Source organism: Elephantulus edwardii, unplaced genomic scaffold (assembly GCF_000299155.1).
Source record: "Elephantulus edwardii isolate Elephantulus edwardi_28Jun2011 unplaced genomic scaffold, EleEdw1.0 scaffold00033, whole genome shotgun sequence".
In the NCBI taxonomy this organism is placed as follows: domain Eukaryota; kingdom Metazoa; phylum Chordata; class Mammalia; order Macroscelidea; family Macroscelididae; genus Elephantulus; species Elephantulus edwardii.
In genome coordinates this window covers 4,645,724-4,669,775 of record NW_006399783.1, presented here as the reverse complement: position 1 = coordinate 4,669,775, position 24,052 = coordinate 4,645,724, and the positions used below count along the sequence as shown (strand labels likewise).

Below are 24,052 nucleotides of genomic sequence, written 5' to 3'. Positions count from 1 at the left end.
TTATGTGCCATTGAGTCACCTGCAACTCATAGGAACCGTATCTACAACAGCCCTAAAATCTGCTCTATCCTGTACCAATCTTGTTGTTTCTGATATACCTACCGCTATCTATTACCCAATCACTGAATCAATCCTTCTCATAGAGAGTCTTCCTCTCTTGCAATGTTCCTCTACCCTCCCAACCATGACATTCCTCTCCAAGGTCTGGTTCCACCTTGCAATATGCCCAAAATATGTTAGATGAAGCTTCAGAATCCTTGCCTCCAAGGAGCAGCTTGGCTTCACCTTCTCCAGGACAAACTTGTATAGTCTCTTAGTAGTCCGTGGTATATTCAGTAAGCTTCTCCAGCACCACAGCTGAAAGGCATCAATTATCCTTCTATCCTCCCTAGTTATTGTCCAGCTTTCTGGTGTATAGCAAGTAATTTCAAAGACCATGGCCTCCATAGGGCACACCTTAGTCTCTGGACTGACATCAGTGCTCTTCAGTACTTTGGTGAGGTCTCTGACATCAGACTTTCCCAATTCAATATGTCTTTTAATTTCCTGGTCGCTGATTCCAAGAGTGTTAATTGTAGAGCCAAGCAAACTGAAGCTGTCAATAATCTCAATCTCTTCACCATCTAAAATGATGCTGCCAATTGACCCAGTGGTGAGAATCTTTGTTTTCTTAATGCTGAACTTCAATCCATACTGAAGGCTGCCGTCCTTGACCTTCTGCAGCAAGTGCTTCAGGTCCTCCTCAGTTTCAGCAAGCAGGGTTGTGTCATCTGCATAACACAGATTGTAAATGAGTCTACCTCCAATCCTGATTCCACACTTCTCCTCACAGAGCCCAGCCTTCTCCTCTGGATAATCTGTTCCGCATATAGATTGAAAAGATATGGAGATAGGACACATCCTTGATGCATACCCTTCCTAATTTTGAACCATGCAGTGTTTCTTTGCTCTGTTCTGATGACTGCCTCCTGGTCCAAATATAGGTTTCACATAAGCACAATCAAGTGTTCTGGGATTCCATTTGTTCTCAGAGTCAGCCACAATTTGTTGTTATCCACACAAACACCTTTGCATAATCAACGAAATAAAGGTAGACACTCCTCTGGTACTCTTTGCTTTCAACCAAGATCTATCTGACATTAGCTATAATATCTCTAGTACCACGGGCTCTTCTTAACCCAACCCAAACTTCAGGCAGTTCTCTGTTGATGTGCTGTTCCGGTCATTTTTTGGATAATCTTTAGCAGCATCTTGCTTGTTTGTGATATCAATGATATTGTTTGATAATTTCCACACTCTGCCAGGTCACCTTTCTTTGAAAAGGGAACAAATATAGATCTCTTCTAGTGAGTTGGCCAGGTTATTGTCCTCCAGATTTCTTGGTACAACTTGGTGAGCACATCCAGGGCAGCATCTGTTTGTTGATATATGACAATTGGTATGGCATCAATTGCTGGGGCCTTGTTTTTTTCCAATTCTTTCAGAAGAGCTTGAACTTCTTCCTTCATCGCCACAGGCTCTTGTTCATACACTGTTTCATTAAATTTTTCTGTTCCAGTCAATTCTTTTTGTTACAGTGACTCTGTATACTCCTTCAATCTTCTTTTAATGCTCCCTGAATCATTTAATATTCTGCCCAAAGCATCCTTAAATATCTCAACTTGAGGCTTGAATTTGTTCTTCAGTTTCTTCACCATACATTGTAATTTATACTTTCTGTGGCGTAGCCCATAGGAAGTCTCATTGTTAATCCAAATACTTTCACCTCTGTGCTTGTTTGAATTCATCAGACACTCTGCTGAAGAAAGATGAGTAATCTTCTCCTGTATGATTTACAGCTTTGGAAAACCCGCTGGAGGGTCAGTTATGATGTTACAGCAATGAGGTTTTTCTATTAACATAGAAAACTTCAAGAGTGAAAAGGGGATGAACGGGTGTGAAGACAGTAAGAAATCTGACAGCCGTTATCTAGCATTCCACCATATAACAATGGGAAGAGGATGAGAAGGGTCTCCTTTTGTCCACAGAAGGGGGAGTAGCTGGTGGGGGAGGAGGAAGGAATCACTGTAGAGTGTTAAAGATGAAGGTCTCAGAATTAAAACAGTCTGTTGTGGATAAAACAAATCCACTGTAATAGAGTCTATTTTGATTCTTGGTGACCCTCCATAGAGTTTGCAATCCTAGACTGTACAAATCTTAATGGGAGGAGACAGCTTGTTATTGTTCCCTGGAAAGCCTAGGGAATTAAAACTGTTTACATGTTGGTTAGTAGTCCAACATGTGATGCCCTGTGCCCTATGCCATCAGCATCCTTTCATGGGGGTTGGGGCAGGGGGGAAATTTTCCAATTTGCATTTCCTCTTTTTCTCTGTTGTTGCTGATGGTTGCTGTTGAATTTTTATCATCATTGAAATGGGAAAATATAAGAATACTCTTAATGCAAAATTCAACTCTGAATTTAGAGGAAAGGATAATGAACAAATGACCTAAAGAACAGGTAGTACAGCCCACTAAATACAGAGCAAGGGTGGAAAATAAGATCTACGAGCTTATGAAAACTTGGCTACCACATAAATACTAGAAGCCTTAGTTTTCTCAGTTGTCAAATGAAGAACTTGCATCAGACATTTAAGTATCTCTTTATAGGTCTCTGACCATCATAGACAATTTTAGTTCAGCTGTTATCTGAAAGGTTGCTGGTTTGGACCCACACAGGAAAGATGAAGAGAGCTGAAAGTCTGGTTTCATGAAGATTATAGCCATGATCTTAATGTAGCTCAGATCCACTCTGTAATATCCGAGGTTGCCATTAGTCAGAATCGACCCCATAGCAATGAGTCTGTCTTTTTTTGGTTAAGGATCTGTCTGGTTCTGACATTCTGTGGTCATAGCATTTTTGAGTGTCTCTTTACCCTCATCGTCTCTGGTTTCTGGAGAAATAGCATCTGTCACATCGATGACACAGCATTTATATCCCTCCCTTTATTTTTCTCCTGCTAAGGTGTTTTAATCCTGACAGTATAATAGAATAAATCACAGCCATCAGAGATGGGAGTGACACTGGCCACACACATTAGAGATAAACAGTCAAAAATCACTCACCCATGCCTTCCCCTTTGCCCACAGCCTCTGCTGTCTGACAACACTAAGCTTGAACTACTATTTCCATCTGGCTGCACAGATCTGAGTACCAAAATAGCCCTCTGCATTGTCTTAATAGCTGTAATGATATTCTGCTTTCCAGCATTGTGACTGTCCATTCCATCTCAATATTTGGACATGATTTCTTCCCCCCAGCAAGTGGTGAGCTGTTACAATATAGCTGTTACAATGTCAGTCAGCAAACATCCTTTGGCATCTAAAAGCCAGACCTACTAGAGTTATACTCTGTAGGTTTGAGTCTCTTGCCATCCTTCAGACACAAGTTACTGCCCTTGGTCAAGTAATGACCAAGTTCTTCAGCAGCATGAGGATGACTTTCAAGTATCAACCCTAGAAGGTCCAGTGTGACACATTGTGATTTTTCAGTATATAGCAGCTGTTAGCATTGTTATATAACTCTTTTGTATCTGGTTTAGACAAGGAAAGAAGGGTATTACAATGTTGGGGAATTAGGGAAATGGATGAGGGAAATATTAAGCCTCACAAGGAGAGGGTTCTCAGAATAATTGGCCTGGGAGCTAAATAGGTCATGTAAGTGGTTGATTTTCAAGACTGACTTTTATCTATGTCTTAGTTTCATTTTGTTTCTCAGACACTTGGCTTAGCTCTCATCCCAGCATCTCTCTAGGAAAGCTTCCTGTGAACGGGAAGCTGTGATGTTCCATACAACCAGGAATGAGTATATTCATGCAGAGGAGTTATTTTGAGTCTTTAAAAAACAACACGAAACAAAAATCTATGAAAATAAAAGGCAACCGTGATACATGTGAATTAAATCACTGTTCAAAAGTCAATGACTGAGGAACAAGAAGCCCAAACTTGCCAATACTCGCTGTGCTAAGGCAAGGGAATGGAGGCCAGTGGCAAATATCTGATTTGATCAAGCACAGAAAGGACAGACTCACTGTTGTGCCCCAGAAAGCAAGATCACTAGGCAAGGCCTCTGAAAGGGTTGCAATGTGCTTTCATTGTGCTCCCAGGGGCACCACTGCTCAGATCTGTAACTTCGGCCACATTCTGGATGAGCAGGAATGGGCTCATTGGCCCGTACAGGAAGGAAGTCAGATTCCAAGCTTCTGTCAGAAACACCTGAACCCTCTCTAAGACGTGGGATGCTGTTTCCCTGCAAGGGAGCAGCCTTGGAAAGCTATTACCTGCTCTCTTGTTTCCTCTCTTAACCCCTTCAGATCTGTTTCCCACCAGGAAGTCAGAGACTTCTTTTTACAGTAAATGATATCATGCTGCTCTCCAGCTGAAAGTCCTTTACCAAGTCCCTGTGTCCCCTGAGCTCTATCCGTGATCTCTGCACTCCATTGTTTCCTCTTTGAATATGGGAGTAATGTAGAACTGACATGCATAATGTGCACCAGAGAGTTCCCAGTGCTTCTTAAGTACTCAATGAGAAGTCCTGTTATCATTAAACACAACTCTATGAAAGACTATGCCTTCTGTTCATTGCTCTCCTGTCCTACTCCATCTTAAAAAAAAAAAAAAAGAAAAAAGAAAGAAAAGAAAATGAAAGGATGAGTCCTTGCCTTAGAATGCTAAATCACCCTTATTCTGGTAAGGAGAGAAAGCAAACAGCTTAGAGTATCAAACTACCACATAAGTCTTATGACAAATCATCTCTTGAGATGTAAACAGAGTTGGAACAAAAGAAGTTCACACAGATATCAATCCTGCCTTTAACAGCTTTGCTAGTTTTCTAAAAAGGGTTAAAAATTTTTCTTGTAAAAGGGTTTCTGAGATTTGAGGATGAAATTACAGCTTGTGCTGTTATTACTGCTTTTATTAGCCACTCCATAAACAAGCAAAATGTGCGCTTAGAGGATCCAAAAGAAAGACAAAATACATGTTGGCTTTCACTCAGTGTTTGGCTAAAAATATATCACAACATGCGGTTTGCAGGCATATTCTAGGAAGTGCTCACAACCAGAGTGAGCAGAGTGCAGGCCTGGGTTTGTTGGGCAACAATGATCACTTGATCACTTACAAGGGGAGGGGTGGGGAGCCCAGTTTAGATCTTGCCTTCCAGTGTTCCTGCCCAATTGATCCTGGGAAAACTGAAATAAATAAAACAGGGCAAATGTTGCTTGGCATCAACAGTGTCCAGAAGAGTGTAGCGATATAGAAGGGGTTGAGGAAGAGATCTGGGATCAGATTTGATCCCTTCACATTCCTTTGTAGGACAGGAATTCCCTGTTCAACACATAGTTATTAAATGCTCATGGACACAGACCTATGGTTGAAGCTAAGGGAGATGGAGTTATGAGTGAGGCATTCCCTTTACCTCAAGGAACTTACAGGGTGTGTTTACAATTTTGGTTTTTGCCCTTTTGAGATATACGGTGTGATGTCTTTTAAGGGAGCGATATATATGTATATGGTGTCATTTATGAGGACAGTAAACCCAATAGAAGGAAACAGTGTCCAGGTCCTAGACGATCCCCATGATCGGTTATAGATGGATCCTTTGTTTCTAACAGGGTTGCCATTGGTTGATTTCCTAGTCCCTGAGTGTTTGGTGGTTCCACTGAAACCTATTCAGCATGTTAGGGAGACACAGGCAACACCTGGGTGTTCATTGCCTATGAGGAACAATGACTGATAATCCAAAGTGGGTTTCCTGATTGGAAGGTGGGCATTCTATCACTGAACCACCAAGGATAATTTAATCTGTCCCTTGTAGCAATTTTTAAGATCTATTAGCTGTCAAGAGCCATATCCCAGACTGTTCTGAAAGAAGAGGCTGAGACAAAGGTCTATGGATACATATTTTGCTTGAAGAGTGATTCTGGTGGGATAGTAGGATATGAGGAGGAGTCATGAATTGGCAAAAGAACAAATAGATATGTGTTGGGAAAAGTGCAGCCAGAGTACTTCTTGGAAGCCAAGTTAGTAAAGGTTTATCTCTGATAATTTGGACAAGGTGCTAGAAGTTATTTCTTGGAAGGAACATTGTACTTGGAAAAGTGGCTAGTCAGGGAAAGAGAGGAAGATCTTCAAATGAGATGAACTTGACACAGTGAATGCAGCAATGGACAGACTCAAGTGTGTCAGAGATAATGCAGATGGCACAGGATAGGACAGGATGCAAGTCTGCTGTTCATAGGGTCACTATGAGTCAAATTCAACTGGAAAGCATCTAACCCCAACAGAATAAGTACAAGGATGGGCCACTGCTGGGACGGACTTCTGCATATTGCACTTCTCTTTGGAGAAGACTCAACCTAAGGATCTCAGTATGAAGAGGAGAAGCACTTATCAGCTTTATTCCACAGGCTTCTGGATGTATTTCTCAAAAGAACACCACAGATGTACTTCCTCGGCTACATATATTTGAGTCTCCTTATCCTCAAGGACATTCCACACTTTATCACTAGAAATCTCCAAGGCAGGAAATGAAAGCAAGAATTTGGAGATTTTGCAATCTGCAGATTTTACAAAAAATCCAAATGTCTCAATTTTCTTGAAAATTGCGAGACTGGACTTGAATTCTCCAACGACATCGGCATCCCAGAGCTGAATGGCAGCTGGTTACCTGAACACGCAAACTCCAGAAACAAACAGTCCCCACCAAGACTCATGGTTTACCACTCAGACTGCTTCATTCATTCCTCTTCTCTGCCTGCTGCCTGTGAGAATTGTGTGCCAGTCAATCTATTCCAACTCACAGCAACGATATATTGGAGGGGAGGTGGTTTAAAACTGCTCGTTGGGGAACTGAGAAAGTATGTACATTCACAAGATGGAATAAGATTCTGTATGCAGGAGCAATGATTTTGTAAATTACTTCCTAACTTTGGAGGGCCTGGAGAACATTATGTTGAGTGAACTCAGTTCCACAAGGACAAATACTGTATAAGACCATTATTGTTGAAGGAAATGAGGAACCAAGGGGGGAGAGCAGAGGAGTGAGGATGGGAAGGGGGCCAGTTAAGCTGTTATGGGTCAGATAATTTGATGGGGGGTGAAGGAAATCAGAAAGATCTAGTGTGATAAACAATGCATTCAAATATCCCAAATAAACCAGTATAAAATATATATTTTTTTAAATCTGAAAAATCCCCACAACCAAAAAACTGCCTATTGAGTTTCTCAGGCTGTCACTTTTAAATGAGTAAACGACTACAGAGGAGGCTTTTGAAGCCCCTAACCTCTAACCTTTTAGTTAACAGATAAGCATTTAATCATTGTGTTACAAGGGCTTGCTCTGAGTTATTCTTAGAATTCCAAAGCATTAACACCAAAAAATGAAGGCGGGTGTTACCATGTACTGTCAAGTCAAAATCAACCCGTAGCTGACATTCCAGCAGGTTTTCAAAGGCAGTAAATTGCATGAGAAAGGATTCACCATCTTTCTCCCATTGAGCCATAGAAACTCATTATTAGCAATATCTTCTGTCACTGTCCTCCCTTTTGGCATCAACTTAACATAGCTCTTGGACCCTCCCTGGGATGCTGAGGCTGTAAATCATATGGGAGGAGATTGTCCATCTTTCTCCCACAGAACAGCTGGGGGATGCAAATCACCAGAAAGGAGCAGCCTTTAGGACAGCGATTGACTATGCATAAACCAGCAGAGATCCCTGAAGATAAGGATGTCATTGTGCTAATCCTGAAGCTCTAGATCCTTGAAACGTCACATGGCATCAAATAAATGGATATATCCTATATCATATATCCTGGTACATTTTAATTCTTTGAAAGATGTTACCTGTTTACACTATATAATTCAAAAGTGACTAATCTCCGGGTCCCAGATGTGGGCACGGGGAATTTCCAGAACTCCTCAGTGAAAGTCTAATGAGTTTTCAGGGTTGAGAAACACTAGTCCAGAGACAGACGTGAGCTGTGGCCCCAGTCACTATGCCCATGCTGCTCAGCTAGGAAAAGTCAGCACTTGGCTGTGTCCTCCCTGCTGCTCCAACCCTGGGTTTGTGAAGAACAAAGTGTTAACTGGGTCATCTCTATGCACTGCCTTAGGAATGCATGCAGATGGGGTCAGAGATTGAATACGAAATGAATTGTCACTACAAAGGAAGGAGAATTTGAACTCAAGATACCAGGAGTCTGTTTAATGCTGCTGATGTCACCTGAATTTGTAGTCATTTTCAGAGAGATTTGTTTGGGCGATGCATATTTATGCTACACTTGGCTGGATTTTTTTAAGACATTAAAGCTCGATTCTATCTCCTATTCTATCAATGTTCCAGCTGCAGTAAATAGATCTATAGAAACACATTTAACCTACTGGAATGACTCTCTAAATAAATGCAACATTTTGGTTCAAAGTGCTTGAGATAAATTCTATGCGTTAATTCTCAGTACATGGAAGAGATCTCAACAGCACAAGGATGGACTGAGGAACATGCATTGCACCGTCAAGGTGGCCCAGGGTGGGGGATCATTCAAAAGGAACTGCTTCAAACTATTTTTAAAATAAAATGCATCCTACTGGGACAATGACTGCCCAACGTGGTCTATTCATAAATCAGGGTGAACAAAGAGAAGCTTCACATTTCGTGGCTCTGGCCAAAGAAAAAGGCACAGAAAAGGTTGGAAAAGAACTGATTCAGCCAAGAATACAGCAGGGCTCAACAGACTTTTCTCTGGCTTTTCATTCCTAAAAACATCTATCTTGGAGAAAATGCATTAAACATTATGTTCATGGCATGGTAAGTTTGGCAAAATGTTACAACTATTCTAAAAGGTCGTTGGACATTATTAAATATGTCTTTGCTGTATTTAGTTTTAATGTCTTTGCACACACTCAGCATTTGTCCTGATAGCTCCCAGCAGAGACTTATTGCAAAAGCAGCTCTAACTTGAGGCTGAGTGAAAAGGAAAGGAGTCCATGCTAGTGGAATATTGAGTAAAACGTCGGTGGTGCAGCAGAGGTGGGCTAAAGCAAAGAGAGAAAGGGCTTGTGGGCCATGCATGCCAATTAAGGTGCTCAAGAAATGAACATGAATTCATTTCGAGTACAGACCAGGCCCCTCCTCCTCATGTGTCCCTAAGGGTACTTCTGGAATTGCCAGAGCTGAAAATTAAATTATAAACCTAAAACATGACATTGAAAATGTTATGTCTCCTTTGATAATATCAGTGAGATGATTCATCAGTGGGTGAGGCATCCGCAGTGCTGGGCTCAGACTGTAAGGCAGACTGAGACAGACATTGGCAGCCACCCCATCTCTCAGGGTGCAGCCACCCTTTGGAACTTACATTTGCAGTGAAGGTGTCCCACTGAGACCACATAGTCGGCCTCTGCAGAGACACAGTTGCAATATCAAATTGAGCTGGGAAATCTTATATTATTCTTGGATCACCGATAAGTATAAAAAGTAAACACTGGAAAGTACAAATCAATACACGATTTTCAATGTAGGCTCCAGAATACCCTTGCAAGTTGTGATTTCGCAGTGTGGCATTCAGTAATCTCATACAGGACAGACATACTATCCACATTTCCTAAGGGGTCTTCTTTCCTGAGCTGTGCTTTCTATTCTCATTAGTATGAGCTGCTAATAAGAATGGACTCTCATGCAGCTGCATCCATGAGCCAGAAGTAAAAAATGCAGAGTACTTTGCCTATCTCCCTATTTCCAACAGTCATAGACTCCATGGGCTGTGTATGCTGAGTTACTAACAACAACAATGAGATATGAAGGACTTTAGGAATTCAAAGGCATGCAGATCTTGATATAAGAAGTTTCACCCAACAGGTACTCTATAATTTAGCTCTATAGGATGAATGCTTTGGAATAGGCAGACTAGTCATCTACAGAGAAAGGATGAATGGTTATAGGAAGGCTTGTGATATTTCTAAAAATTCAATAGACTTTAGGGGCCTGGCATATAAAATGGATGACAGAAGAGGAGGACTGGTATAAGATAAAAGATAGATAGAAGATCTATGGCAAATTGGAATATGAATAGATGTGCTAAGGCGCTGGCTTTAAAAAAAAATCTGTAAAACAATCTCTGGGCTAAAGAAGACACATATAAGAGGCATAGATGGCTTTCTCTTGTGATCCAGGGAATAAAATTGAGGTCAACTCTAAGTAACAGAGAAGGAAATAAAATTAACGTTGCTCCTAGAATGTCAAGTCAAGTTTGGATTGTTTGAGCAGAGTATGGGAAAAAAAATATTTTACAGCCTTAGTAGAATCTCTGTTACTGGTGTTTTCATGTAAGTTCTTTTTCTCTTCTCTTGTACTTTCCCCCTGAATCATCTCACTACACCCCAAGGAAGTATTAGCTGTACACTCAAAAACCTGTTTCCAGCTCCCTCCAGAACTTCTGTACTAGAGAATAAACCATTACATTGTCCTTTGGCTTCTTCATGAGTATTGGTATGTCTGAGGTCACTGTTTCATGAATGTACTAGTCCAGCTCATTTGGAATGATTCTTACTTTCATTGGCCCTCTCACCAACAGGATTCCAGTTCCCAGCAACTCTTGTTCACCAATGATACACTCAAAGTTACCACGTTGAAGTTTTATCATCTTTACTAAGTTCCCTGAAAGGCACCCAACATATGCTATCGAAATAACTTTATGTAACAAAGCTAAGAGTAGTGATTTAGCAACTCAAGATTATCTTTACTATTGATCTGTGTGCTCTCTCTTCACTCTTTTTTTGTCTTTCTCTTTGGTGCATATACATGTGTGTGTTTGTGTATATGTGAGTATGAAGGCTATAGAAGGAGGACACATTACATGGTGTCATATTTGAGGCATAATAATAACATTATTGAGAACTTGGTGGAAAAACCTACTTATTCCACTGGTGGCTTAGTGGTAAGGAATTGAACTGCCAAAGCATTTTGGATCCACCAGCTCTTTGGTAGCAGCAAGATGGGCAATCTCTTTTCCTATAATTTACTGCCTCTGAAAACTTCCTGGAAGATCACTTCTGGGTCCGTTTCATCTCAGGAGTACACAACAAGAAGTCACTAGAGCTCCCGATATATGTGTTGTTGTTGTTGTTATGTGCTGTTGAGGCCACTATCACTGATAGGCACCCTATAAACAATAGCTCTTAACCCTGCCCTTTCTTCAATGAATCTCACTTTCTCTGACACACTTGCCTGCAACTGCCACAATTGCTATGTCAATCCGTTTCATCCAGGGTCTCCTCTCCTCCGTTGGCACTTCAGCCTTCTGAGCATGATGTCCCTCTCCAAGGACTCATCCTTTCTGGCAATATGCCCAAAGCAAAACAGAGTTTCAAAATCCTTTTCTCAAAGACACAATCCAGATTCACCCTCTCCAGGACAGATCTGTTTGTTCTCTTTGCAGCCTATGTATGTTCAATACACTTCTCCAGCACCATATTGATTCTTCTTCTGTCATCCTTAGTCATTATCCAGCTCTCAGATGTACATAGAATCAAGAAAAATATACTTAGGAAGACATTTTCCAGAATACAAAAAGTGATGTCATTACCAAACCCAAAAAACAAAATAGAAAAGAGATCTTGAGTGAGAGATATTTTAAGCTAGATGTCAAATGGATGTTGTTGTTGCTATGTGCCATTTAGTCTCTTGCAACTCATAGCAGCCCTATATAGCCTTAAACAACAGACCTAAACCCTGCTCTATTCTGAGCCAACTCTATTGTTTCAGATACAGCTATGCCCATTAACCCAGTCACTGAGTCAATCCATCTCATTGAGGGTCTTCCTTTCTTGTTATATCTCTCCACCCTCCCAAGCATGATGTCCCTCTCCAAAGACTGGTCCCTCCTTGCAGTGTGTCCAAAGGATTTTAGATGAAGCTTGAGAATTCTTGCCTCTAAGGAACAGCCTGGTTTCACCCTCTCTAGGATGAACTTGTTTGTTCTCCTAGCAGTCCATGGTATATTCAATACTATTCTCCAGTACCACAGTTCAAAGGCATCAATTCTCCTCCTATTATCCTTAGCCATTGTCCAACTTTCTGATGTATAGTAAGTAATGGTGAAGATCATGGCCTAGATCAGGAGCACCTTAGTCTCCAGACTGACATAATTGCTTTTCAATACTCTGGAAAGATTCTTGACATCAGACTTTCCAAATATATTTCAAAGACAGAGGAGGAAGAAAAGATCAATATGCATGTCAGATGAAACTCTGAATAATGTGTTAGAGTGTTGAGAAGCCAAATCAAAGGGAAGAAAACAAGCAATTATGGAGCTGAACAGAAGATTTCAAAGGGCAATGTGGGAAGAAAAAGAATTATAATGAAATATTCAAAGAGCTAGAGTCAGAAAATCAAAAGGGCCTAACTGCTTGGCATTTGTTAAGCTGAAGGAACTAAAGAATAAATTCAAGCCTTGAGTTGCAATACTGAAGGATGCTTTGGGCAGACTATTAAGCGATCTAGGAAACTTTAGAAGAAGATTGAAGAAGTATACAGAGTAACTGTACCAAAAGGAATTGGGTGACACAGAAGAATTGATAGCATACCAATTGACATATTTCTACAAACAGAGGCTGCCCTGGATGTGCTTACCAAATTGTGCTGAGAAATCTGGAGGACAAGCATCTGGTCACCTTACTGGAAGAGATTCATATTTGTTTCCATTCCAAAGAAAGGTGACCCGACAAAGTGTGGAAATTATCCAACAATATAATTAACATAATGTGTAAGCAAGCAAGATTAAGTTGAAAATGATCCAAAAATGACTAGAACAGCACATCAACAGATATGCAGGCTGACTTTTGAAGAGGCCATGGTACTAGGGATATTATAGCTCTAATGTATAAGGGAATAAAAATATTCCTAAGAAAGTTAGAGACATGGGAATGGTACTTAAAAAGACCACACACATAACATTGTACATCTGAGTATCATTTTGGAGCTCTAGTGGTATAATCCATAGAGAATTGACCTGCTAACCTACAGGTGGCATTTTCAGATCTCCTCCCATTTAATTTAAAATCTCTGAAAACTCCCTAAAGAGTCAGTTATGAGTTGGTTCTGACTAGATGGCTAAAAACTAGACCAGTGCTTGAGAATCTGTCAGCAGACTAATAAATATTTCTCACCTACTTTCAATACCAGAACCTTAACTTCCCCAATAGAATTCATTCCTTCAAGTTCAAGGGAGTTTAACCATCACCCCCTCCCAAAGAACAAGACCAACTTAAGTCAAAGTGATAGATATGGATATCAGTGTGTATCTCAAGACAGGTTTATTTAAATTTTCCATAAGAGTGTTGTGTTTGTAATCACAGAGATATTTGTTTTCCTCTTAACAAATCTATCTTATCTAGGAGGAGATAAGAGGGACATTATGATAGATATTTTCAAATTTGCTCCTCTGAAGAGCAAAGCTGAATAAAGAGAATAAGAACCAAGATACGGAGAGAGAAGCACAATTGTATTTTATGTGATATCAGATATCTACAGCTTGATTCTGTACTGATAAAATCCAAAACATTGTACTTTCCTTTAAGCATCTCTGAGTTGGGTTGTTGTGATTTATAAGTGAAAAAACATCTTGAGAAGTAGAAACAACTGAAGTTATGGAAGTACAAGTCCTCTGAAGAAAGTGTATTGGAAAAAAGTATAGAAGATGGACTCTGGGGAGTTAGTACCAAAAAAAAAGAGCTGGAAAATAAGAAGGCAGAAAGAAAGTTAGATCCTACTTGAACAAGTGAACAAACACGAAGATGGCTACTTAATGGCTAAAGTTACAAAAAATCAATGAATATCAACAGTCAAATCCATACACATTTGATTTACGGAGTAGCTGGTCTCCCACTTGCTAAATTCAGAGTTGATAAAACGGAATTAATTTTCTTCCAGGGTTTATATGGGTTAAGTCTTCTCTTAATTAAATCCATATCTGAAATTCACATTGATTTACATTCCATAAAATGAGCACCTCTAAAAAAATTGTTTGTATCCAAAGACTCTACCTAGAGCATCTTTTCCAATCTAGTTCCATGTGTTTAACTTGTAAAATTGTCTAACAACTCTATCATAACATGCTACATAAGCTGACAGTTGTTAGATACACCTTTCGTTCCTTTTTAAAAATAAGGAAATAATGCATGAGTTATGTTCCTCTTTGGGAGCAAATGCAAGGTATGGTTTGTATGGAGGTACATGCACTCTGTCAACACGGTGGAAGAGAGATATTCTGGTTCTGAAGATGTTAGATCTTTTTGCAAGTCATGGAAAACAATTCCAAGGTGGGGTGGGGAAATTGCTGTTACACAGAATTTATGAGGAGTGGAAAGCAGGTTATCTCCATTTTTCTGGGCAAAATGAAAATAATTATAAATACTCAAAGCTCACTACCATTTAATAAGAAATGGCTCACAGCTGACCTTCCACTGGACTCTAGGGCTGTAAATCACACAGAAAGTGATTGTGCTTCTTTCTCCCACAGCACTGCTCGTAGATTCAAACGGCCTGAGAGGTCTATACTTTGAATCAGTAGTGCAATCACATACAGACTAGAATGCTAGAGCTAATTATAAATATAACTATTTATTAAGAAAGAAAACATCCATAGAGCACAGTTATAGTAGATGGCCCCACTAAAAATATGCCATAGAAACTTTAATTGTTGTTGTTATTACCTGGCATCAAGTTGCCTGAAACTCAAAGTGACCCTATGCACATCAGCCCTGAAGCTTGCCATATCCTTAGCCAGTCTCACTGATTCCAACACACCACAACCTCCATTGTATTAGTTTTCATATCAACCCATCTCTTGCGGGGTCTTCCTCTCTTGTGTTGTGCCTCTTCCCTTCTGAGCATGATGTACTTCTCCAAGGTTCGGTCCCTCTTGGCCATGTGCCCAAATTATGTGAGACGGAGCTTCAAAATCCTCACCTCCAAGGAGAAACATGCTTTTTCCCTCTCCAATTCAGAGCTATTTGATTTCTGGTGATTCATGATATGTTCAAGACACCTCCAGCACCACTACCCGAAGGCATTGATTTTTTTCTTCTGTCATTCTTAGTCATTGTCCAGCTCTCTGATATATAACAAGCAATTTTTTAGACCATCGTCTGGATTAGGCATACTTTAGTCTCTAGACTGACATCGTTGCTTTTACTCTAGAGAGGTCTCTGACAGCAGGTTTTTCCAGTGCAATTCATCTTTTGATTTCCTGGCAGCTGGTGCCAAAAGTGTTCATTGTGGAGCTGAGAAAGCTAAAATCATTAACAATCTCAATCTCTTCTCCAGCCATCATAGTGTTGCCAATTGGTCCAGTGGCAAGAATCTTTGTTTTCTTGATGTTGAGCTTCAATCCATATTGAAGACTACAGTCCTTGACCTTCTGCAGCAACTGCTTCAGGTCCTCCTCAATTTCAGAAAGCATGGTTGTATGTAATTTGCATAACATAGGTTGTTGATGAATCTTCCTTCAATCATGATGCCACACTCCTCCTTATAAAGACCAGACTTTCAAATGATCTGTTTTTCATAGAGATTGAAAAGATATGGAGTTTTGATTTTGAACCATGCAGTGCTTCTCTGCTCTGTTCTGAAGACTGTTTCCTGGTCCAAGTATTGATTTTGCATATGCACAATCAAGTGTTCTGGGATTCCCACTTTTGTCAAGGTTAGTCACAACCTGTTATGATCTACACAGTCAAATCCCTTTGCATAGTTAACGAAAAACAGACATTCCTCTGGTACTCTTTGCTGTCTGCCAAGATCCATCTGACATTGGTGGTCATGTCTCTAGTGCCTTGGCCTCTTCTAAACCCAGCTTGTATTTCCTGTAGTTCTCTCTCAATATACTATTCCAGTCATTTCTGGATAATCTTCAGAAGGATTTTGCTATCCTGTGATATTAGTAATATTATTCAATAATTTCCACACTTTGTCAGGTTACCTTTTTTTGGAATGGGAATAAATATAGGTCTCATCCAGTCAGTTGGCTAGGTAGTTGTCCTCCAGGTTTCTTGACACAACCTTATGAGCACATCCAGAGCAGTATCTGTTTGTTGAAATATGTCAGCTGGTAATCCATCAATTCCTGGGGCTTAATTTTTTGTCAAGTCCTTCAGAATAACCTGAACTTCCTCCTTCTTCACTATTGTCTCTTGATCATATGTTGATTCTTGAAATTCTTCTCTGGCAGCCAGTTCTTTTTGGTACAGTGTCTTTGTATAGTCCTTCCATCTCTTTTAATGCCTCCTGAGTCTTTAAATATTCTGCCCATAGAAACTCATGGCTTGAATTTGTTTTTAGTTCCCTTTAGCTTAAGAAATGGCAAGAGAGGTTGGCCCTTTTGATTTTTCAACTCCAGCTCCTTACACATTTCATTATAATACTCTGCCTTGTCTTCCCAAAATCTTCTATTCAGCTCCTTAACATTGATTTATTCCCTTTGCTTTAGCTTCTTGTTGAAAACATGGAGAGTTCACATCTCAGAATGTGATCAAGTATGCATTGATAGCAAACATCAATACCAGGAAACAGACAATTTTTAACTTGAAAATCCACATTCTTAGTTGCTTGCCTTATTTTTCTCACAATAAGTGGCAATGATCAGAAAGATATTAGTGGTCAGCTTGAGTCCAATTCATGGTCAATCCATGCATTTCAGAGTACAACAGTGTTCTATAATTATTTCAGTGTCTAATACTTTAGTAGATTACCATATTTCTTCTTTGAAATGCCTGTGGTTGGACCAGAATTTCCAATCACTCAGAAACTAAGAGTGCTAGTCATATGCTTCACCCAGGAAGATCATATACTTTAACTGTTATAGATTCTCTCCTTTTTTAGAAATAAATAATCAGGAAGAATAACAATATATCCAAGGGCTTGAGTTGAAGGAAGTGTTGTCTGTAAGAAGAAGATAGGATTTTTTTAAGGTACCTTTCAGTATCTTATATATTGACCATTACCATAAACCCTAAAATGTATTCTTTTTCAGTAAAGTACTCAAATTTATAAAACAGAACATTTCTGTATCACATTTTGGCTATAGTGGGGAAAATATTGTTGTTGGCTTTAGAAAAAACCATTATAAGACAATGGTATAGTCAGAAAAGTTCACAGTTTACAGAGTACTTCAATAATTATTAAAACTGTTGAATCAATATATCTCATTAACATGGGATACATTTAAGCTTTACCATTTTATACAGGGCAAAAAAAGAGTGTCTAAGATATTTTAAAAATTATAGGTAAGGTAGTTAGTTCATTAAGTACCAAAACCAAATCCAGTCTAAAATGCATGTGTGTGTGTGTTTGTGTGTGTGTGTGTGTGAGCTTGAATGAATAAAAGAATTGGTGTTATTTTATCACTCAGACCAATTGAGAGAACTGTTGAAAGCACACTTTCAAAACCCCAATCTTTCCCCAGATCTTTCTTCACTCTTGACCCAAGCAGATAGGCTGAGGTGCAGAGAAAGAATTCAATCGTGGATACTCTCAGGAAGCTTGCACTACTAACTGCAGAGAAGGGCTTTTTGAGGCATGAGAGGCCTGGCTGAACTCTGGACTGCTGGAGCTTGACTAGCACAGAAACCAGTCAGTTCTGCTTACTCAAGCAGTTTTACTTAGATAGTGACACCTTTCCTGAGTAGTGTTTGAGGTTGAGAAGTTGTGCAAAAGGAGGGTGTAAACTGTAGCGAGGAACAAAGAAGCAGGAAAGACAGCCAGCATCCTGACAGGAGGGAATTTGTTGCAATGGTTGAGGGGAGAGAATTATGGCAGGGAGGAAGGTTTTAGAGACAATGGGATGATGATGGAGATGAAGAAAGCAGGCATATATGTGGAGTCTGATACCCAGTGACTCTCCATAGGGTTTCCAAGGCTGTAAATGTTTGCAGAAGGAAACTACCCGTATTTCTCTTACAGAACACCAGATCGATTCTAACTGGTGACTTTTCATTTAGCAGCACAACTCAGCAGGCACTACACCACCAAGGTGAGGGCTGTGACAGGCCTGCTAAATGTTCAAAGAATGTCTGTGGTTGCAGTGGCAATATTGTTCAGAACTTAGAGACGTGGAGGGTCAGCAAAAGAAAGGAAGTCCCTCAGCAAGATGGACTGACTGCAACAGCGGACTTGAGCATGGCAGAGACAGTGACCAAGACGCAAGACTGGGCAAGGTTTGGAGCTGTGGTTTATAGGTTCACAATGAGTCAGAGTTGACTTTATGGCATTTAAAAACTTATTTTGAGATAGACATAACATTTACAAACCTCAAGACATTTATAACTTGAAATTCAACTCCAGCCTTTTAAAAAGGGTCTAAGTATTTGCAGTTCTGGTTTTGCTTTGTTTTCTTACTAATTTATTTAGGCATAATCCAAGAACAGTGTTATAAAATATAATCCTGGTTGTAAAATACAATCTGATGATTCTTTTGGTTGGAAAACTGCCTTCATTTCTTTATATATGTATGACCTTGGATCATTTCTTTTAGTTCTACACGCCCCAGTTTTATTATCTGTTAAGATGGAGTGATAATAATAGTATTCACTTCAGAGAGTTGTTACATTAACTGAATTAATGCAAGCAAAATGCTCAGGTTAGTGCTTGACACGTTAAAAGTGCCCAACAACTGCTATCCCTAATTATTTTTTTATTCTTTTTTTTAAGGTAGAAAAAGTTTATTGATATGATCAGTTCTGCACAAAATATTAAGTAGAAAAAATACTACAAAGTACCATTGACAAGAAATATATCTTTAATATTTTAAGGCATAATATATGTGTGCATATGTATATTTGTGACATGTGTGTGTATGTGTCCACTCATGTAAGTTTAAAAACACTAGAAAAATAGAAAGTTAAAAACTAAATTCTTAAAAATAATTTTCTTTAGGGTTAAGAATATGAATTTTTTTTTTCTTATACGAAAGCTCATTATTTTCAGAGGTCTCCTGTCTCTAGGTCGTCACTTTAATCTCTGAATATTCATATAGCACGATGGAGTGATGGAGTCCTGTTATGGTAGGAGCCTTGGAGCCAAGTCAGCCACTGTGCTGATATCAGCTTTAAAATGTGGTTGCTCTTATTCTTATCATTGCTGTTTGCTATTATGAACAGAAACAGTCACTGCAACAAAGTTCAGGCACGATTGTAAGGATGGTGCAAAAAGAGGCATGTTCCTCTCTGTATGTGGTATTGCTATGAGTCAGTATTGACTATAGCACCGATTAACAACAACAATAATATTACTGTTAATCATTTAACATCTCTGAAGCCTGCCTACTATTCCCAGTGAAACATAGATTGTAAACCAGAATCACAGGTACACAGTTATGCAAAAGCCCACTTCAAGTCTAACTCTAGGCTCCAAAACCAAGGGAACACATCTAAGGCATAGGAGGGTGTCTTCTCTACCCCCTAACTTCTGGTTTTGAAAGAACAAGCTGCCTGGGAACTTGGTGAACCTTCATTATACAAAGTGGCATCTATTTCACAGGTTGGACTGGGGCTGAGGCTGACCAGGGATCAGAAAACTGCTCACTTCTGTCAGATGCATTAACTCTGGGACCACTAGGATGCTATTTTGTGCAGGATTAGTCATTTACTAATTACTAATTACTGCCATGGCCACAGACCTCAGGTCAGCAATTTTCTCTCTTCACACCAGGAGGATTCAGCATAATAGAGGCCAGACAGGTAATTTGCATAGTCTTTACTTGGAAAAAGGCCACAAAAGAAGAAGGCAAAGAGGCTTCAGTGTTGAAAGCAAGGAGAGCAGACACAATGTGATGGGAGCTTCCCATGGGAACACCTGGCCCATTTGTCCTGCTGGGATGCGGCAGGGCAGGTTCTCACATTTGATACTTGAGGCGGCAGCTGGGAAAACCCCATATGAAATGACCCAGACCCCACGTCACTTTCAGTGCTGGCAATTTGCTTTCACTCTGAGTATCTAGAGAGTCGTCCAACTGTGTTTGCCCAACTTGCTTGTATGTGAGAAGTGTGTTTGTTTTATCATCAGTGTCTTGGGTTTTAAATAAGAATACCACCGGAGTTGGGCCTGCGGTGATCATTGCTAATGTTCCTCAAAGCTAGGAAGTACTCCTGTGACCCTACACTTTGATTCTAGGAATAAGAAAATAAAATTGAAAATGCAAGACTTTTTTTTTTTTAAATCATTGTTATTAGTGAGTGTTAAAATTTATTTTAACCCTCTCTGTAGTGACTGAGTTTCAAGTTGCATGTGCTGCTTGCCAGATTGTATCTCCTGCTCCTCCTCTCTTTAAATATGTGCTTATTTACTTCCTGCAGAGTTCAATTTTAGAACCCATCAAAGTAGAGCCACTCAGACTCTGACTACATTTTCATGCATAAATTCATAGATGTCTTCAGAAGGAATTGCACTTGCATATGCAAATACTCTCCAATGCCTTTGCATTTCCACTTTTGGCCTGCACAGTTTTTAATTCATGCAAACACATTACACAAACAAATATGGGCTCAATAACAACACGCGGCATGTGTGAATTGTTAATTGCAAAGCTATGAGTCTGATATGGCCAAGCAACTTCCATTATTATCAATGGAGAGGAACAAGATTAAACAGGAAGAATAAAGGTATGTTTGAAAATAAAATCCCAAGCACTTGGTATCGTTTTATGTAAATATTAATAAGGAAAGAGGTGACAGGCCAATCCACCATTCAACAATAGGCTAGGATCCACAGCTCAGTGCACATTGATCCAGGGGCTGCCAGACACCTTTAATGAGACTTACAAAGAAGAGTCCACATTTCAGCATAGAAGCATGTGAAACAAAGATCTATGCAGCAGCACTGTAAATGAAGCTAAACATGCAGCTGAAAATGAAAGGTTTTCAACCATATTGAATGTGCATTACCTTTCAAAACACATAAGAACCTTGTTTTAGTGATGCTTTTGAAAACAACAGCTAGGTGTCCTGATTCTCTGTATTGGAATCATAGCACTGCCTTAATTAAGTAGTGAGTTCTCATGTAATTTTTCTAATCTCAACTACCTGCATTTTGGGGTCAAAAGAGAACTTAATGGAGTAAGACACTTGTTGGAGTTACTCACAGATCAAAGGCATTTCATACAGAGCAATTTTCAAGCATTCCCTTTCTCTTATTTTTTCACCGAGGAGACTTATATGTTTCATTTGCATGATAATGACTCAGAAAATTAGAGGGAGGATAAAGTAAAACTTGTATCCTGCAAAGATCTACAGTTGCAAGGCAAACACAATTTTAAACTGTTTCCCTGTTAAATATTTTTTCCCAAAAGTATCTTAAATATAAAGGTTGGAGCTAGGTTAAATGGTAAATATAAGAAAACAGGCTTTTAAGAACAGGTTCTAGATTGTAAATTGATAAATCTTGGGCATAATATTAATTAATGGCATATAGTGTTTTCTAAGAACTAAAGATAAGGAAGCCAAGAAGCCACAAATGGAATCCCAAGCGAAAGGATCTCATTAAGAATTAAACTTATTGCAGCATTTGCTGTCAAATAAATAGAACAGGAAATAAAAGATCAGTGGTATATTAAAAAAATGATGCAATAAACCATCAGAGCCTGGCCTAGACCCTTGGTGCCGCAGAGGTGACCTTCACCATGCATTTGCCTGTGATTTTATAAATCGTATACATGATGAGGTTGAAACAGAAAGCAACCAAGGAGCGTGGGTGTGAACTGACCACAATGTCCCTCAACACTGCTTTGTTTTAGTCTCCTTGTCACTACATATGCTGTCATACTAGGCAAATGATAGCCCATTACACAAAGTCTTCGTCAATATTATCATAAAGAAAGAGAATTCCAGCTACGAATAGCTGGGAGAAAAATCGCCTCTCAAAAGAAATAAAAACAGCCTAAGGAAATTAAATTTTGGTGAATGTGGGGAGTGTTATACCGGTGGAACAGGATATGTGATACACATGTTTTCATGTATATTCTGAAAGTGTAAAATGAAAATGCAAAACATAGTTTCAAGGGAAGAGGAGAAGAAAGAGCATATTATTATACCAAGCACAAAAGCTGTTGCCAGAAGTTGATAATGACTGACAGCCATTCCAGTGCGTCAGGGTGGAGCTCCCCAGGCTACCAGTGGCACTCATGACTGGGAAGTAGATTGCCAGGCCTTTCTTCTGTGCTTACCAGGTGGTTTCAGACTGTCTGCTTTTTTTTGTTTGTTTATTTTTGTTGTCGTTAGTAGTCAAAGGCAACACATTTGCAACATGCAGGAACCTTATATTATTACCCAGGTTGAAATCTTCCTTAATCAATATAGCCGTTCTTCAGAGATTATCTAACTGAGAAGCCCAGTGTGTAAACCAGCTGAAGAATGAACTCATGGAGGCTTAAGAGCAGACTTCAGGGAGCAGAGTTAGAAACCAGAAACCACAGGTTACCTGCTTCCTGTTGTTTAGAATAGAGATTCACCCTGGCCTCAGGGGTGTCTCTTATGGTGCTAAGTAAGACTCTAGGGTGTGTCACACCCATCAAAACCCAGGAGGAGAGGGCTCCAAAAGCGACCACTGCATTCATTGGCTGAAGAATGCCGTGTCCAGGATAAGTGAGGCACCTCTGTTTGCCGTGTATAAGCGCTTGGGATGGTTGATGCAGACATTGTTCTTTAAACTACAAGCTAATGGGGCAGCTGCTTGTCTGGACACTTTGCTCTCAGGTTCACGACTCTCAGGCATCAGCACACATTCGTGCAAATGCGACAGGTGGGTCAGCTCTACCTACCTTGTCTGGGAAACTCATCTGACTCGCGGTGGACCAGGTCTGTGACTCGGTTTCCATAGTGCATTCTGCTGTCGTGGTCGTAGGCCTTCAGGGTCTCACTGGAGCTGTAGGACTTCTGCGTGGGCACGCGGCAGTCTTCACTGTCCAGGGACGAGCTTGTGTACCGACACTCTTTGCCACACCGGCCCCTCGTCAAAGAGCGGTGTCTCCGATCCTTCACATCCATGATGCCGGGTCGGGCAGAACACCAGCGCTCTCGGAAAAGTCAGTGCTGAGCGTCAGAGATTGTCACTTTGCGACCTGAAAACATCAAAGGAAAAACCACGACTGATTACTCCAAAGGGTGCCTTCACTGCTCACTCACACTTTGATTCAGATACAAAAACCTCAAAGAGGCTAACTTGGTCAGTGCAGAACCATGTTTTGGAAATGTTTTAATGTGTCCTTAAACAATCAGCCCAGATAGAAGAACTTGACCTAGGAAATTAGGGGTTTTTGGTTTTTCTTTCTGTTTAATTTAACAGATTTGAATAAAAGTGTTGCCCCTTCAAAAATCCTCATCGTTTGAGTCTCTATATGTGCACAGATTATACAAGGAGTCTATCTGTCTCCTGCAAGATCTCACTAAGAAGCAGTTCGAAGCCAACCCTATTTTATCCCTCTCTAACTACATTCTCTTTCTGCTCTAGAAAAGTTGGGAAGAAAACAAGTAGTCTAAAAAAGAGATACAAAGGAAGGTTCAACAGCAGACTAGAGCATGAGGCAAAAATATGTGTTGTTAATACTTTGCAATGGTTCAAAGTCACATTCAGCAAACGTAAAATTACTCAGCCTACTCTGGACAATAATGAGAGAATGAATTCTTAACATGCAGACAATCCTTCTCTGATTTCCTTAATGAGCCTTCAGCAAACTTCCAATCATGCCCCCCCTTAGCAAATCTATGCCATGGACACACCTGGTCACTACTTCTCCCTAGTCCCCACCAAGAGGAGACCTGCATGACAAGAGGCCTAATTAGCAGGACCACCTGATCATCAACCTGAGCCCAGACAGTTCCCTTCACTGCTTGGACATCGCCACAGAAAAGAAAAGGAAGCAAAACAAAGCCAAAAGAGAAGAAAAGAACCGAATATAGGTACGCTGATGACAAAGGACCTATCTACCAGACATATAAACTGGCAACCAAGGAGCCTACAGGCTGTCGTTGGAT

At 40.0% G+C, this 24,052-nt stretch overlaps 1 protein-coding gene across 2 annotated transcripts in view; it reads right to left on the bottom strand.

Moving 5' to 3' along the window:
- TENM2 (teneurin transmembrane protein 2) overlaps positions 1–23,065 on the bottom strand; it is a 1,365,940-nt gene extending 1,342,875 nt beyond the window's left edge. For both annotated transcript variants that reach the window (XM_006884325.1, XM_006884326.1), the window contains exon 1: positions 22,840–23,065. In XM_006884325.1, the coding sequence (XP_006884387.1) occupies positions 22,840–23,065 (226 nt within the window). The remainder of the gene's footprint in view (positions 1–22,839) is intronic.
- Positions 23,066–24,052: the final 987 nt, after the last annotated feature.